Source organism: Salvelinus fontinalis, chromosome 6 (assembly GCF_029448725.1).
Source record: "Salvelinus fontinalis isolate EN_2023a chromosome 6, ASM2944872v1, whole genome shotgun sequence".
Classification (NCBI taxonomy): Eukaryota; Metazoa; Chordata; class Actinopteri; order Salmoniformes; family Salmonidae; genus Salvelinus; species Salvelinus fontinalis.
The window spans coordinates 15362684-15379792 of record NC_074670.1 but is presented as its reverse complement, the minus strand read 5'-3'; the positions used below and the strand labels follow the sequence as shown (position 1 = coordinate 15379792).

At 43.8% G+C, this 17109-nt stretch overlaps 1 protein-coding gene across 2 annotated transcripts; it reads left to right on the top strand.

Annotated features, from left to right (window-relative positions):
- Nucleotides 1-3380: 3380 nt before the first annotated feature.
- LOC129857140 (neuronal acetylcholine receptor subunit alpha-7-like) lies at nucleotides 3381-16862 on the top strand. Of its 2 annotated transcripts, none has more exons than XM_055925093.1 (10): nucleotides 3381-3698; nucleotides 8962-9090; nucleotides 9249-9293; nucleotides 9568-9677; nucleotides 9896-9975; nucleotides 10725-10892; nucleotides 11030-11224; nucleotides 11907-11993; nucleotides 12068-12177; nucleotides 15159-16862. In XM_055925093.1, the coding sequence occupies exons 2-10, from the start codon at nucleotides 9013-9015 to the stop codon at nucleotides 16041-16043; spliced, it is 1758 nt and encodes a 585-aa protein (XP_055781068.1). In that variant the 5' UTR covers nucleotides 3381-3698; nucleotides 8962-9012; the 3' UTR covers nucleotides 16044-16862. The 2 variants fall into 2 exon arrangements, with proteins under 2 accessions (XP_055781068.1, XP_055781067.1); XM_055925092.1 differs by having other exon boundaries at nucleotides 3382-3698; nucleotides 8951-9090.
- Nucleotides 16863-17109: the final 247 nt, after the last annotated feature.

Below are 17109 nucleotides of genomic sequence, written 5' to 3'. Positions count from 1 at the left end.
TGGAGTTATATACAGGGAGTACCAGTACCAGATCAATGTGGAATCTATATACAGGGAGTACCAGTACCAGATCACTGTGGAGCTATATACAGGGAGTACCAGTACCAGATCACTGTGGAGTTATATACAGGGAGTACCAGTACCATATCAATGTGGAGTTATATACAGGGAGTACCAGTACCAGATCTCTGTGAAGTTATATACAGGGAGTACCAGTACCAGATCACTGTGGAGCTATATACAGGGAGTACCCGTACCAGATCACTGTGGAGCTATATACAGGGAGAACCAGTACCAGATCACTGTGGAGCTATATACAGGGAGTACCAGTACCAGATCACTGTGGAGTTATATACAGGGAGTACCAGTACCAGATCACTGTGGAGTTATATACAGGGAGTACCCGTACCATATCAATGTGGAGTTATATACAGGGAGTACCAGTACCAGATCACTGTGGAGTTATATACAGGGAGTACCAGTACCATATCAATGTGGAGTTATATACAGGGAGTACCAGTACCAGATCACTGTGCAGGGGTACGAGGTATTACATGTAGATACATTTACTGTATGTAAATAAAGGCAGGGTAAAGTGACATCACAATATACAGTTTAATAACAAGAGTAATAATTATGGATATGAATGCCATTCTCTTCATGGTGATATATCCTTAATAGGTACACAAAGATAGAAATATATAATATCTTCCTTTGCATATTTGGTTATTATTTTACACACTAGATATTATTTTAATAAGCTCTGCCACCAAACAAGACCATATTTGGTTGTCTGGACCGGACTACATCTGAACCAATCATAGATGTAAATGTTTCACATGTTAGGACATCAAAAGCACAGTAGAGCTCAGGGCCCTTCACTGCCATTCGTTTCCTATTCCTCCAAAAGGTTTATGTTCTTGTGCAATTTCTTATGTTTCTCCTTAAGCAAACATTTAAGAAGAAATTAGATTCTTGAAAATAAAGTTATTGGATTTGTTCTTAATTCCAAGATAGCTAAACCCTTGTCTTAAACTCTGGGTAGTGAAAGAATAAGCCCATGAAAGAAATTGAACATGTTTAATTCACTAAAACTTAATATGAAAGTTTCAGTATAGATTATTTTAAACCCAATACCATGTTTTAGAACAGTAATCTCAGTAGGAAATATGCTTACATGATTGCCATCGCTTGCTAGATAACTAGATAAATTGGTTGCCTAGCAACAAACATCTTAAGAAGATTCATAAGAAGATATTTGAGGAGATCGTAAGAAAATCATTCATTCTTAAGATATTGTTGAGTAATTGCACTTGCAAACTATTTTATGAACTTCCTAGTACCCCTGGTTGGGAACCACTGCAGGAGAGTATAGTCAAGTAGAGTATAGTTCAGTACAGTGCAGTAAAGTAGAGTATAGCTCAGTACAGTACATTATAGTGTAGTCAACTCTAGTGTGCTGTACTGTGTACTGTACTCTACTCCACTCTATTATACTCTACTGTACAGTACAGTACAGGAATGTACTTTACTGAACTATACTCTACTTTTCTTTACTGTACTACAATGAACAATACTCAACTTTTCTTTACAGATTTTTCCAATTTAGTAATAGAATTTCGAGTTTTAGTCACTTAATAATTCATAAACAAACTTGATATCAGTAAAAACACTATAATTCATCGATAGGTCTACCTTTACTTGTTACTTCTGTGAACTTTTATTATCCTCCCGAGGGAGAGAAATAATACAATATCTGAAAAATACGTGGGTTTTTGGTAATGGAATATCAAGGCACAAGGGCATTGTTTCTTAAACTTACTGAAGGTAGAAATGATCCTAAATTAAATATAAATGTTGATATTAGTTGGCAGGGGTCTTAAGACTTTTTCTGGTAGAAGTTTTCTAAGACTTCTTTTCCATCTTTTAGACAAGAAATCAAAGCCTTTGTTTATTCCACATTTTTAGGATGGAAAATAGTTGAAAAATGTATATATGCTTTAATTCCTAAAAAATATAGACTCATAGTTTTCATTTGACACCCAATTTGACATGTTCCTATGAACTTCACTTGTTGGTGCTCATGGGTAATTTAGCAAGGAAATTACCAAATGTATCAGGGCAATTCTCCCTCTTTCACACAGTCTTTCCATCCAGAACATAGTCTCTCCATTTGTATCAAAACGGCTTATTGCTTTCCTTCCTCTCTTCCCCTTTCCTCTCTGCCCTCTCATTCACCGTTGCTGCTAACACCTGGCTCACTACCTCTCTCTACACTCTTAGAAAATAAAGGTGCTATCTAAAACTTAAAAAGGTTCTTCGGCTGTCCACATAGGAGAACCCTTTGAAGAACCCCTTTTGGTTCAGTCCAGCCAATTTTTTTCACACCGATCTTTACAAACCATTTCTCTCTGGACCTCACTTTGTGCACGGGGACATTATCATGCTGAAACAGGAAAGGGCCCAAACTGTTGCCACAAAGTTGGAAGCACAGAATCGTCTAGAATATCATTCATTGTATGCTGCAGCGTTAAGATATCCCTTCACTGGAACTATGTGGCCTAGCCCGAACCATGGAAAACAGCTCCAGAGCATTATTCCTCCTCCACCAAACTTTACAGTTGGCCCTGTGCATTCGGGCAGGTAGCGTTCTTCTGGCATCCGTGAGATGGTGAAGCGTGATTCATCACTCCAGATAACATGTTTCCACTGCTCCAGAGTCCAATGGCGGCGAGCTTTACACCACTCCAGCTGACGCTTGGCATTGTGCATGCTGCTCTTAGGTTTGTGTGCGGCTGCTCGGCCATGGAAACTAATTTCATGAAGCTCCCGACGAACAGTTCTTGCAACGACGTTGCGTCCAGAGGCAGTTTGGAACTCGGTAGTGTGTGTTTTGCAACCGAGGACAGACGATTTTTCCGCACTCGCCGGTCCTGTTCTGTGAGCTTGTGTGTCCTATCACTTCGCGTCTGAGCCGTTGTTGCTCTTAGATGTTACCGGTTCACAATAACAGCACTTACAGTTGACCGGGGCAGAAATGTGTGCAGGTGACGAACTGACTTGTTGGAAAGGTGGCATCCTATGACGGTGCCACGTTGAAAGTCACTCAGCTTGTCAATAAGGCTATTCTACTGTCAATGTTTGTCTATGGAGAGTGCATGGCTATGGGCTCCATTTTCCACACCTGTCAGCAATGGGTGTGGCTGAAATATCTGAATCCACTAATTTGAAGGGGTGTCCACATACTTTTGTATATATAGTGTAGTTCTACCTGGAAACAAAAGGGTTCTCCTATGGGGACAGCCGAAGAACCCTTTTGGAACCCTTTTTACTAAGAGTAACTACGGCCTCTTCTCCTCTTTCTCACTCCCTCTCTCCCTCCCTGTACCTCTCTTCCTGTGTTGCTGCCAGCTTCTCTCCCTCTCTGTCTTCCTATGCACTCAGCTTGTTTTTCTTCTTGCCTCTGCCTCCCTACCCTCCTTCTCTTCCTTGTCTCTCTCTCTCTTCCCCCCGTCTGTTGCTGCCTGGCTTGCTCCTGACTTGCTCTGCCTCCCTCCCTCTCTATTCCACTCTACCCTGCCTCTCTCTCTCTCCATCTTTGTTGTTCCCCATCTCTTTCTCTGCTCTCTATGTTCAGTGGTGCAACATGAGGCAGTCTGTGGCTATCTGTCTGTTTGGACTCTCAGCTCTGCTCCACGGTGAGTGACTTTCATGTTCTCTCTCTCTGTATGTGTGTGAGTGTTGTGTATGTGTCTCTACGTGTACGTACAATATGTGCAAGTCCATTGATATTTGAGAACTCAACTGCACAGTCCCAGCTGCATAGCAGAGAGAGAAGAGAGGAGAGGGAAAGGAACAGAGAGGGAGGAGAGAAGAGAAGCAGGAATAAAGAGAGACAAGGGAGAGGAATGATCACAGAGCTTACAGGTTAGGATGCTGTTCATCACAGTTGTAGAACCCAACCCTCCTGTCTGTTTTCATCCGTGTTGGTTGATCTGTTCCTCTCTGCACCAGCAGCAGTGTCTTAGATGACTAACATCCTGTGACTGCATATTGATATGGTACCACCTGGAATGCTCTTTCTGTGGGGTGATATTCACCAGAGTAGTACATTGCAATACAACACAACAAATGAATCTCCACAAAGGCTGTTTACAAGCATTGTGGTACATAATAGCATATTACATACAAATGCAACATGCTGTTATAAAGACTGTACTCTACTGTATGTGGGTCTACATTACATTCAGTAGTTTTATAACTTTTTTAATTCCTTTCTTTTACTTTTAGATTTGTGTGTATTGTTGTGAATTGTTAGATACTACTGCACTACACACTACACCTGCAATAATATTTGCTAAATATGTGTATGTGACCAATAACATTTAATTTGTTTCGATTTTTCGTTAGACATTGCTACCGAATTTCATCAACTGCACAGATACATTAAGTCTGATACAGTTGTGAAACAGGAATGAGTGAAGTCAGTCCACGATGGAGCTGCTAGAAATGAGGTTCCTGGTCCTCCTGTCCTCCTGTCCTCCTGTCCGTCCGTCTGTCTGTCTGTCTGTCTGTCTGTCTGTCTGTCTGTCTGTCTGTCTGTCTGTCTGTCTGTCCTCCTGTCTGTCTGTCTGTCTGTCTGTCTGTCTGTCTGTCTGTCCTCCTGTCTGTCTGTCCTCCTGTCTGTCTGTCTGTCTGTCCTCCTGTCTGTCTGTCTGTCTGTCTGTCTGTCTGTCTGTCTGTCTGTCTGTCTGTCTGTCTGTCTGTCTGTCTGTGTGTGTTTGTCTGAGTGGAGGGTTTTAGTGTTTAATGCGTCACTATTTCCAGTGTGGAATAGATCAGACGTTTTAACGGCCACAGAAAGACTAGTCAATCCCTTTAAAGGTAGAGTCAGCGGAATGACGTTGCACAAGCAGCACCGCAGATATTACGATGAGCAAGATGCAAGACTTTGCTCTCACACAGTCACACACAGTATCTGCTTTTGTGCACAGGTTTGCTTCACGCTATTACAATGTGGTAGCCACTGGACCAAAAGAGGGGTTTAGCCTCACTCTTCAACATTCTTAGTTGTTGCGGAAATTGACCCACGATCCTGTTTACTTTGTTCAGCTACGTCATATTGCTGACTCTACCTTGAACAATTAATGGGCCTGTCTGGATACTATCTCCCTCTCTTCAGTCTCTCTCCTCTTGATTATCCTCTTTCTCCCTCTCTTCAGTCTCTCTCCTCTTGATTATCCTCTTTCTCCCTCTCTTCAGTCTATCTCCTCTTGATTATCCTCTTTCTCCCTCTCTTCAGTCTCTCTCCTCTTGATTATTAATCTTTCTCCCTCTCTTCAGTCTCTCTCCTCTTGATTATCCTCTTTCTCCCTCTCTTCAGTCTCTCTCTTCTTGATTCTCCTCATTCTCCTTCTCTCGCCTCATCTTTCTCCCTCTCTTCACTCTCTCCTCTTGATTCTCCTCTTTCACGTCCCCGCCCACGCCCCCTGCCTCCTCCAGTCATCTATAAATCTCTGTTCTCGTTTTCAAAGCAGCTTTGTTTAAAACGATTTGAAACCGTTCCATTCAGATGATCTCTTCTTTTTTTTGTGTATTTCTTCTCATCATGTTTTTATTATTCTCACTCGCTTCTGGATTCACATTTTCTTCTCCTACAGCTCATCTCTTCCCCGTTTTAGATATTCTTCCTCTCTATCTGTGCAATCATATCACTTTCGTTCTACTCCTTTCTCTATATATTTCTCTCTCTCATTTTTCCAGGGGTGCAACTTTCACTGGGGACGGAGGGGTAATGACACCCCCACATTCTGAAAATGTATTTTTGTCCCCCCCAGTTTTATCATTGCACTGTAATACGAAAAACAGCATCTGTGTGCTTTAGGACTATGCGGACACCTTAGAGCAGTTGGGTAGGCTGTTTGTAGGTTTAAGACAGCTGGATTTAGGACCACACGGACACTACAGAGCAGGCGGACAGGCTGTGTGAAGGCCAAGCTTCTGAAAGGCTGGATGGACCAGCACGGGAAAGTTGAACAGAGGCAGATGCTGTCAGTCCATATGTGTTGCGCTCTTTCTCCGAGTTGTAAAAGCAAGCAGAGCAGAAACTGGCTACTCTTTACTCTTGACTTATGTACAGTAGAAGTCGGAAGTGTACATACACGTTAGCCAAATACATTTAAACTCAGTTTTTCACAACTCCTGACATTTAATCTTAGTAAAAAATTCCTGTATTAGGTCAGTTAGGATCACCACTTTATTTTGAGAATGTGAAATGTCAGAATGATAGTAGAGAGATTGAGTTATTTCAGCTTTTATTTCTTTCATCACATTCCCAGTGGGTCAGAAGTTTGCATACACTCAATTAGTATTTGGTAGCATTGCCTTTAAATTGTTTAACTTGGGTCAAACGTTTCGGGTAGCCTTCCACAAGCTTCCCACAATAAGTTGGGTGAATTGTGTCCCATTCCCCCTGACAGAGCTGGTGTAACTGAGTCAGGGTTGTAGGCCTCCTTGCTCGTACACGCCTTTTCAGTTCTGCCCCCCAAATTTTCTATAGGATGAGGTCAGATGGCCACCCCAAAACCTTGACTTTGTTGTCGTGAGGCCATTTTGTCACAACATTGGAAGTATGCTTGGGGTCATTGTCCATTTGGAAGACCCATTTGCGACCAAGCTTTAACTTCCTGACTGAGGTCTTGAGCTGTTGCTTCAATATATCCACATAATTTTCCCTTCCTCATGATGCCATCTATTTTGTGAAGTGCACCAGTCCCTCCTGCAGTAAAGCACCCCCACAACATGATGCGGCCAGCTCCGTGCTTCACAGTTTAGATGGTGTTCTTCGGCTTGCAAGCCTCCACCTTTTTCCTCCAAACATAACGATGGTCATTATGGCCAAAAATATATATTTTTGTTTCATCAGACCAGAGGACATTTCTCCAAAAAGTACGATCTTTGTCCCCATGTGTAGTTGCAAACCGTAGTCTGGCTTTTTTATGGCGGTTTTGGAGCAGTGGCTTCTTCCTTGCTGAGCGGCCTTTCAGGTTATGTTGATATAGGACTTGTTTTACTGTGGATATAGATACTTTTGTACCTGTTTCCTCCAGCATCTTCACAAGGTCCTTTGATGTTGTTCTGGGATTGGTTTTCACTTTTCGCACCAAAGTGCGTTCATCTCTAGGAGACAGAATGCGCCTTCTTCCTGAGCAGTATGGCGGCTGCGTGGTCCCATGGTGTTAATACTTCCGTACTATTGTTTGTACAGATGAACGTGGTACCCTCAGCCATTTGGAAATTGCTCCCAAGGATAAATCAGACTTGCGGAGGTCTAAAGAAAAAAATTCTGAGGTCTTGGCTGATTTCTTTTGATTTTCCCATGATGTCAAGCAAAGAGGCACTGAGTTTGAAGGTAGGCCTTGAAAAACATCCACAGGTACACCTCCAATTGACTCAAATTATGTAAATTAGCCAATCAGAAGCTTCTAAAGCCATGACATAATTTTATGGAATTTTCCAAGCTGTTTAAAGGCACAGTGAACTTAGTGTATGTAAACTTCTGACTAACTGGAATTGTGATACAGTGAATTATAAGTGAAATAATCTGTCTGTAAACAATTGTTGGAAAAATGACTTGTGTCATGCACAAAGTAGATGTCCTAACCGACTTGCCAAAACTATAGTTTGTTAACCAGAAATTTGTGGAGTGGTTGAAAAACAAGTTTTAATGATTCCAACCAAAGTGTATGTAAACTTCCGACTTATATACAGTATATATACACTACATGACCAAGAGTATGTGGACACCTGCTTGTTGAACATCTCATTCCAAAGTCCCCCCCACCAAAGTTTCACCCCTGCATTTTTCCTTCTGTCTGCAGGAATGTAGCTGTCTCTTTGTAACTGTCCATTCTGTCTGCAGGAATGTAGCTGTCTCTTTGTAACTGTCCATTCTGTCTGCAGGATTGTAGCTGTCTCTTTGTAACTGTCCATTCTGTCTGCAGGAATGTAGCTGTCTCGTTGTAACTGTCCATTCTGTCTGCAGGAATGTAGCTGTCTCTTTGTAACTGTCCATTCTGTCTGCAGGAATGTAGCTGTCTCTTTGTAACTGTCCATTCTGTCTGCAGGATTGTAGCTGTCTCTTTGTAACTGTCCATTCTGTCTGCAGGAATGTAGCTGTCTCTTTGTAACTGTCCATTCTGTCTGCAGGAATGTAGCTGTCTCTTTGTAACTGTCCATTCTGTCTGCAGGAATGTAGCTGTCTCGTTGTAACTGTCCATTCTGTCTGCAGGAATGTAGCTGTCTCTTTGTAACTGTCCATTCTGTCTGCAGGAATGTAGCTGTCTCGTTGTAACTGTCCATTCTGTCTGCAGGAATGTAGCTGTCTCTTTGTAACTGTCCATTCTGTCTGCAGGAATGTAGCTGTCTCTTTGTAACTGTCCATTCTGTCTGCAGGAATGTAGCTGTCTCTTTGTAACTGTCCATTCTGTCTGCAGGAATGTAGCTGTCTCTTTGTAACTGTCCATTCTGTCTGCAGGAATGTAGCTGTCTCTTTGTAACTGTCCATTCTGTCTGCAGGAATGTAGCTGTCTCTTTGTAACTGTCCATTCTGTCTGCAGGAATGTAGCTGTCTCTTTGTAACTGTCCATTCTGTCTGCAGGAATGTAGCTGTCTCTTTGTAACTGTCCATTCTGTCTGCAGGAATGTAGCTGTTTCTTTGTAACTGTCCATTCTGTCTGCAGGAATGTAGCTGTCTCTTTGTAACTGTCCATTCTGTCTGCAGGAATGTAGCTGTCTCTTTGTAACTGTCAATTTTGTCTCCTCTGTCTTCCTATTTTTCCCCTCTCGTCATTGCCCTCTCTCTCTCCCACTCTCCTCCCTCATCCTCATCCCTTTCCCTCCTTTCTACTCCTTATCCCCCTCCCCCTCTCTCTCCCTCCCCCTCTCTTAGTGTCTGAGCAGGGTCCCCACCAGCGTAATCTATTGAGGGAGCTACTGAGGGACTATAACCGTATGGAGAGACCTGTTGCCAACGACTCTCTACCACTCACTGTCCGATTCTCCTACACTCTCTTACAAGTCATGAATGTGGTACGCTACCATGTTCTCTAACACACACACACACACACACACACACACACACACACACACACACACACACACACACACACACACACACACACACACACACACACACACACACACACACACACACACACACTAATTTAACTGTCTTCATCTTATTCCAGGATGAGAAAAACCAGATCCTCACCACTAATGCCTGGCTTCAGATGGTGAGGATGACCCTGCATGTGTGTCCATGCCCGCTAGTGTGTGTGTGTGTGCGTGTGTGCGTGTGTGTGTGGCTCCCTGACTGCGTTTAGACAGGCTGCACAATTGTGATATTTCCTTCACTTATTGGTATTTTGCTCTGAAAAAGATCTGATGTGAAAAGATCTGATGTGATTGTGGAAAAATATACCAATTAGTGGAAAAATATCAGAATTGGTCTGCCTGTGTAAACACAGCCTCTGTAACCTTAATCATTTATTGACTGGATTTGTATAGCAATGGTTTGACCACTACCTTCAGTGGAACCAGTCAGAGTACCCAGGAGTGAAAACCCTTCGCTTCACTACTGACCAGGTCTGGATACCTGATATACTACTGTACAACAGGTGTGTAGGACGGACACACACACACACCCACACACACCCACACACACCCACACACACCCACACACACACCCACACCCACACACACACACACACACACACACACACACACACACACACACACACACACACACACACACACACACACACACACACACACACACACACACACACACACACACACACTGATCTTGCTGATCTTTCTTTTTTGGCCTTCTCAGTGCCCATGATAAGTTTGATGCCACCTTTAAGAGCTATGTGCTGGTCAACTCCAGTGGATTCTGTGAGTACCTACCTCCAGGTAAGACTACAGATCAACCTTTCTCTCTTTTTATTCTTCCCTGACCTTCCCCTCTCTCATCATAGTTTAACATAGATATAGGGGAGAGTGGGGTAAGTTGAGACAAGGAGTAAGTTGAGCCACACTGGTTTCTAATAAATCATACACAACATTTATAATTTGATCAAATATTTAGGAATATGTCGTTTCAAGGAGTCTGTGAAGGAAGAAACTACATGGAAAAAGTGGTAAGCAAGTTAGGTCCAAAAAAAGTATTTTCACCAAGTCAAACAAATGTATTGTGTTAGAGGTTTCATGATGCTTATATCTAAACCAAAGTAGGACATTTAAAGATTGTTCTATACATCCGTTGGGGTGTCTATAACCTTCAATATGAGGTCCTAAACCGAGCATGAAAGGGTACCCTTGTAGCTGTGTGAGCTAATATAATCCAAATGTAAGTCGGGCCAATGGCCATGCGCTAAGTTGAGCCTTTTTTTGGACAAGCTGTGTTTTCAAAACTGTAGTGTTTACATGAATTCTGATTATTTCCAGCGATACACAACATCCTGAAAAATATGTAGATATCTTTATTAGAAAGAATACTATGTTTCCTTTAAAGCTGAATGTAACAAATGGCTCAACTTACCCCACTCTCCCCTACTGGTAATGCACTTCTCTCTCAATCTCTCTTTTATTTTCTCCCCCTTTCCCTTCTCTCACTCCCTCTCCCCCACATCTCTCACAACCCCCCTCTCTTCCTGTCCCAGGTATTTTCAGCAGTGCGTGTGAAGTGGATGTGCGTTGGTTTCCCTTTGACGTCCAGCACTGTGAGCTGAAGTTTGGCTCGTGGACGTTTGACGGCTGGCTGCTGGACCTCCAGATGCAGGAGGCTGACCTGTCAGGATACATGTCCAATGGAGAGTGGGAACTGCTGGGTGAGAGAGCTCTGTCTGCCCCTGACCCTGGTTGTCCCTCCTCCTTGACCCCTTTTCTTTTCCATCCCTCTTGTATCTCTCTCTCCTTCATATTACTTTCTAATCTCTCACTCCCTCTTTCCTCCCCCCTCTTGTAGGTGTACCAGGTGATCGTCATGAGATATTTTATGAGTGCTGTACAGAGCCCTACTCTGATGTGACCTTTGTTGTGACCCTACGGCGGAGAACTCTGTTCTACGCTCTCAACCTCCTTGTCCCCTGTGTTCTCATCTCCTCCTTGACACTGCTGGTGTTCCTACTGCCAGCCCAATCGGGGGAGAAGATCGGTCTGGGTGAGGAGAGGGGGAGGAGGAAAGGGGGAGGGAGAGGGGGAGAGGAGGAAAGGGGGAGAAGGAAGAGGGAGAGGCGTAGGACAGGGGGAGGGAGAAGAGGAGTATAAAAGGGAGAAGGGATGGAGACAGGGGAGATGTTGAAGGTGAAAAGGGGAGGTCTGAGGCGCTGGAAAGTGTAAAATATGATGAAAAGAGGGAAGATGAGGTGAAGGGAAGATGATGAGGTGTAAGGGAAGATGATGAGGTGTAAGGGAAGATGATGAGGTGTAAGGGAAGATGATGAGGTGTAAGGGAAAGATAGAAGAGAAAGAAATGATAGTTCAGAGTAATGAAAAATAAATCAGGTGTTAGAGATGAGATAATGGTCCTGCTGTATGACTCTCTCTCTCTTTCTCTCTCTCTTTCTCTCTCTCTTTCTCTCTCTCTGTCTGTCTCCGTACCTGCCCTCTCTTTTATTGTTTCTCTGTCAGTAATTCTGAAGCAGTCCAAGAAAACCTCAAGTGATTTTTAGAATCAGAAAGCGGGAGAGAGATGGAGGGAGAGAAGGGGGAAGGGGAGGGACAGAGATGGGGAGAGATGAATGGGTGGGGTGAGTTGGCAAAGAGATGGAGAATTGTACTCCCAACAAGTATTGCTGTTTTTCCCAGTGTAATAATATCCTTTCCCCCATCTCTCTCTCCAGGCATAACAATTCTTCTCTCTCAGACCTTCTTCATGTTGCTGGTGGCTGAGATTATGCCAGCTACCTCAGACTGCATTCCACTGATAGGTCAGTGAATGTGTGTGTATGTGTGGGTGTGTGTATCTGTACAAGTGTACTATAATACTGTGTCTCCATCCTAGGTCAGTATTTTGTGAGCACCATGGTTACCGTAGGGATGTCAGTGGTGGCGACTGTAGTTGTACTTCAGTACCATCACCACGACCCCAACAGTGGAGACATGCCTCAATGGGTGAGTCTCTCTGTCTGTCTACTGATTCTGAAGTGTGTCTGTGACTGTCTGTGTGAGTTCCTCTCATATATGTGAATGTCTGGACCTTGTGTGCGTCCTGTCCTTTTCTATCAAGTGCAGTTTGTCTTTTTCTATCAGGTGCAGTTTGTCCTTTTCTATCAGGTGCAGTTTGTCTTTTTCTATCAGGTGCAGTTTGTCCTTTTCTATCAGGTGCAGTTTGTCCTTTTCTATCAGGTGCAGTTTGTCTTTTTCTATCAAGTGCAGTTTGTCTTTTTCTATCAGGTGCAGTTTGTCCTTTTCTATCAAGTGCAGTTTGTCTTTTTCTATCAGGTGCAGTTTGTCCTTTTCTATCAGGTGCAGTTTGTCCTTTTCTATCAGGTGCAGTTTGTCCTTTTCTATCAGGTGCAGTTTGTCCTTTTCTATCAGGTGCAGTTTGTCCTTTTCTATCAAGTGCAGTTTGTCCTTTTCTATCAGGTGCAGTTTGTCCTTTTCTATCAGGTGCAGTTTGTCTTTTTCTATCAGGTGCAGTTTGTCCTTTTCTATCAGGTGCAGTTTGTCCTTTTCTATCAGGTGCAGTTTGTCCTTTTCTATCAGGTGCAGTTTGTCTTTTTCTATCAAGTGCAGTTTGTCTTTTTCTATCAGGTGCAGTTTGTCTTTTTCTATCAGGTGCAGTTTGTCCTTTTCTATCAAGTGCAGTTTGTCATTTTCTATCAGGTGCAGTTTGTCCTTTTCTATCAGGTGCAGTTTGTCCTTTTCTATCAGGTGCAGTTTGTCCTTTTCTATCAGGTGCAGTTTGTCCTTTTCTATCAGGTGCAGTTTGTCCTTTTCTATCAGGTGCAGTTTGTCCTTTTCTATCAGGTGCAGTTTGTCCTTTTCTATCAGGTGCAGTTTGTCTTTTTCTATCAGGTGAAGTTTGTCTTTTTCTATCAGGTGCAGTTTGTCTTTTTCTATCAGGTGCAGTTTGTCCTTTTCTATCAGGTGCAGTTTGTCCTTTTCTATCAGGTGCAGTTTGTCTTTTTCTATCAGGTGAAGTTTGTCTTTTTCTATCAGGTACAGTTTGTCCTTTTCTATCAGGTGAAGTTTGTCTTTTTCTATCAGGTGCAGTTTGTCTTTTTCTATCAGGTGCAGTTTGTCCTTTTCTATCAGGTGCAGTTTGTCCTTTTCTATCAGGTGCAGTTTGTCCTTTTCTATCAGGTGCAGTTGGTCCTTTTCTATCAGGTGCAGTTTGTCCTTTTCTATCAGGTGCAGTTTGTTCTGCTGCATGACATTCCCTGGTTCCTCTTATCCACTTACTTTACAGTGCATTCGGAAAGTATTCAGACCCCTTTACTTTTTCCACATTTTGTTACGTTACAGCCTTATTCTAAAATTGATTAAATAATTTTTTCCCCCATCAATCCACACACAATACCCCATAATGACAAAGCAAAAACAGGTTTTTAGAAATGTTTGCAAATGTATATATATATATATCAAAAATTAAATATCACATTTACATAAGTATTCAGACTCTTTACTCAGTACAATGTTGAAGCACCTTTATCAGCAATTACAGCCTTGGGTCTTCTTGGGTATGATGCTACAAGCTTGCACACCTGTATTTGGGGAGTTTCTCCCATTCTTCTCTGCAGATCCTCTCAAACTCTGTCAGGTTGGATGGGGAGCGTCGCTGCACAACTATCTTCGGGTCTCTCCAGAGATGTTTGACGGGTTCAAGTCCGGGCTCTGGCTGGGCCACTCAAGGACATTCAGAGACTTGTCCTGAAGTCACTCCTGTGTTGCCTTGGCTGTGTGCTTAGGGTCATTGTCCTGTTGGAAGGCGAACCTTTGCCCCAGTCTGAGGTCCTGAGCACTCTGGAGCAGGTTTTCATCAAGGATATCTCTGTACTTTGCTCTGTTCATCTTTCCCTCGATCCTGACTAGTCTCCCAGTCCCTGCCTCTGAAAAACACCCCCACATCATGATGCTGCCACCGCCATGCTTCAATGTAGGGATGGTACCAGGTGTCCTCCAGACGTGAGGCTTGGCATTCAGGCCAAAGAGTTCAATCTTGGTTTCATCAGACCAGAGGATATTGTTTCTCATGGTCTGAGAGTCCTTTGGGTGCTTTTTGGCAAACTCCAAGCGGACTGTCGTGTGCCTTTTACTGAGTGGCTTCGTCTGGCCACTCTACCATAAAGGCCTGATTGGTGCTGTAGAGATGGTTGTCCTTCTGGAGTATTCTCCCATCTCCACAGAGGAACTCTGGAGCTCTTTTAGAGTGACCATCGTGCTCTTGGTCACCTCCCTGACCAAGGCCCTTCTCCCCCGATTGCTCAGTTTGGCAGGGCGCAAGTCTAGGAATAGTCTTGGTGGTTCCAAACTTCTTTGCTTTAAGAATGATGGAGGCCACTGTGTTCTTGGGGACCTTCAATGCTGCAGAAATGTTTTGGTACCCTTCCCCAGATCTGTGTTTGACACAATCCTGTCTCAGAGCTCTACGGACAATTCCTACGATCTCATGGCTTGGTTTTTACCCTGGACCTTATATAGACAGGTGTGTGCCTTTCCAAATCATGTCAAATCAATTGAATTTACCACAAGTGGATTCCAAACAAGTTGTAGAAACATTTCAAGAATGATCAATGGAAACAGGGATGCACCTGAGCTCAATTTTTTGTCTCATAACAAAGGGTCTAAATACTTATGTAAATAAGTTCAAACATTTCAAACATTTCAAACATTTCTAATTACCCTGTTTTCGCTTTGTCATTATGGGATATTTTGTGTAGATTGATGAGGAAAAATGTTTATTTAATCCATTTTAGAATAAGGCTGTAATGTAACAAAATGTGGAAAAAGGAAAGGGGTCTAAATACTTTCCAAATGCATTGTATTCTGTGTGTGTGTGTCCTGTCCCTCTCTCAGTTTGTTCTGCCACAGAAGGTCCCTGGCTCCTCTTACTTACTTACTTACTGTGTGTGTGTGTGTGTGTGTCTCAGGTTGAGTTGGTTCTACTCCAGTGGGTTCCCTGGTTTCTGAGGATGAAGTGTCCAGAAGAGTGGGGTGAGCTCACACCCCACCACAGCCCCTCCAACCCCCAGACCAAGACCTGCTCCTCTGCCCCCACCACCACCACCCCAGCCCCCTTAACCTTCCCCCAGAGCCTCACCTCTCTGCAGGCCAGTCTAAGCCAGCTCAGCCAGCCCCTACCACACCCACCTTCCAACCCTACCCTCCAGTCCTATCCCAACTATAATCCAAACCCCCAGCCTAATATTCACCTTAACCCAAATCGATATCCCCAGCCCCTTCTTAACCTACACCCCAACCTACACCCCAATCTCCCCTCCATCCCCCACGCTCAGCCCAATGGACACCTGCCATACATGGGCTTCCAGAGTCCTCCTGAACCTGACCCTGCTGTCACCTGGAGAGGAGGAAGAGGAGGAGGAGGAGGAGAAGAAAGAAGGGGTTCTGACACCCGCATCCTCCACCACCACCCACCCTCCTCCACAACGTTGGGTAGTCCCCCGCCACAACCCCCCACATCTCGAGACCCTGACCCCTCATCCTCAGGTTCCAGCTGTGTAGAGGATGGGGCTGGGGCAAGTGGAGTGGGTACTTGCCATGCCCAGGCCAGGGTGTTCCAGGCTGGGGAAGCAGAGGCCCAGCTCCAGGCCCTGCTGGCGGAGGTGCGGTTCCTGGCCGAGGGTCTCCGTGAGCAGGACCGCAGGGTGAGCGTGGCGGAGAAGTGGCAGTTTGCAGCAGTGGTCATCGACCGTCTGTGTCTGATGGGGTTCAGTGTGTTCAACATCATCTGTACCATCGCCATCCTCATGGCCGCACCCAACTTTGCAGAGGCCGCCTCCAAGGACTTCTTCTGAGAAGGAGCCCCGCTGCTTCTAAATCGTTACCACCACCACCCCCCCCCCCCCCCAAAATTGAAAAAACATATATCCATATTTCTGCCAAGATGCGCTTTTAAGATCATATTGACAAGTTACAACATATATTTAGTGCATTTGAGGCATTCAGAGTCTTTGGGGATTTTCATTTGGGGTAAATGGAGATTGGCAAACCCATGCTTAAGCTTATTTAAAGCTGCTATGCTGCATCAGTTTGGCTACAGGTTATAATTCCTTTAAAGAGACATTTTGTAGAATGTCCTTTTAAAAAGTCACCAGAAGTGACCCTCTAACAGTCCTAAAAAATATTTTAAAAACGTCCCGGGGGAGCATGCCCCCGGACCCCCCAGAAAGGGAGTGGGAGACTATGGAGCAATTTCAGTGGGAACATAAATTGTATTTGAATTCCATAATTTTGAATTTGTATTATGATATTGAATTTAAATTCTGTGCAATTACTGTGCATTTCTTCTGTCTTCCGGGTCTTCATGCCCAGTTTGGCTAATGGAGGGAGTTATGTCCAATCCTTCACTGATGATGATGTTATTGTCCTTTGGCCATGTGTTAATGAATGTGATATGTGTGATGATGGGAACTGGACAGAGAGGGGTCAGAAGTCATATTGGGCTGGCACCAGGTTCTGTGGCTTCAGCTCAGCACTGCTTCAAACAAAAGAACCATACACACACACGAACACTAATAAATAAAACATAACTGGTTGTTGACAGACTGTCTGGAGGAACTACAATAGGTGTCAGTCTATGTTTTGCATCTCAAAATAAATGATCTTATTTTCTACTTTTCTATGTCTTTTCTGGACGGTCTCCCTCCGATCGAAGAGTAGTTAACAGGGACACAGAGGGAGAGAGAGAGAGGCAGAGAGAAAATGCAGAAAGAGAGATATTCACAGAGAGAGTCAGTGATGTATGGTGAGATGGAAAAAGGAGAGAGGGGGAGGAGGGGAGACATGCAGAGAGAGATAAGGAAGGGGGGTTAGATAAAAGTGCTGGTAGAGACACAGGGTTTAATCTGATTTGTCATTACT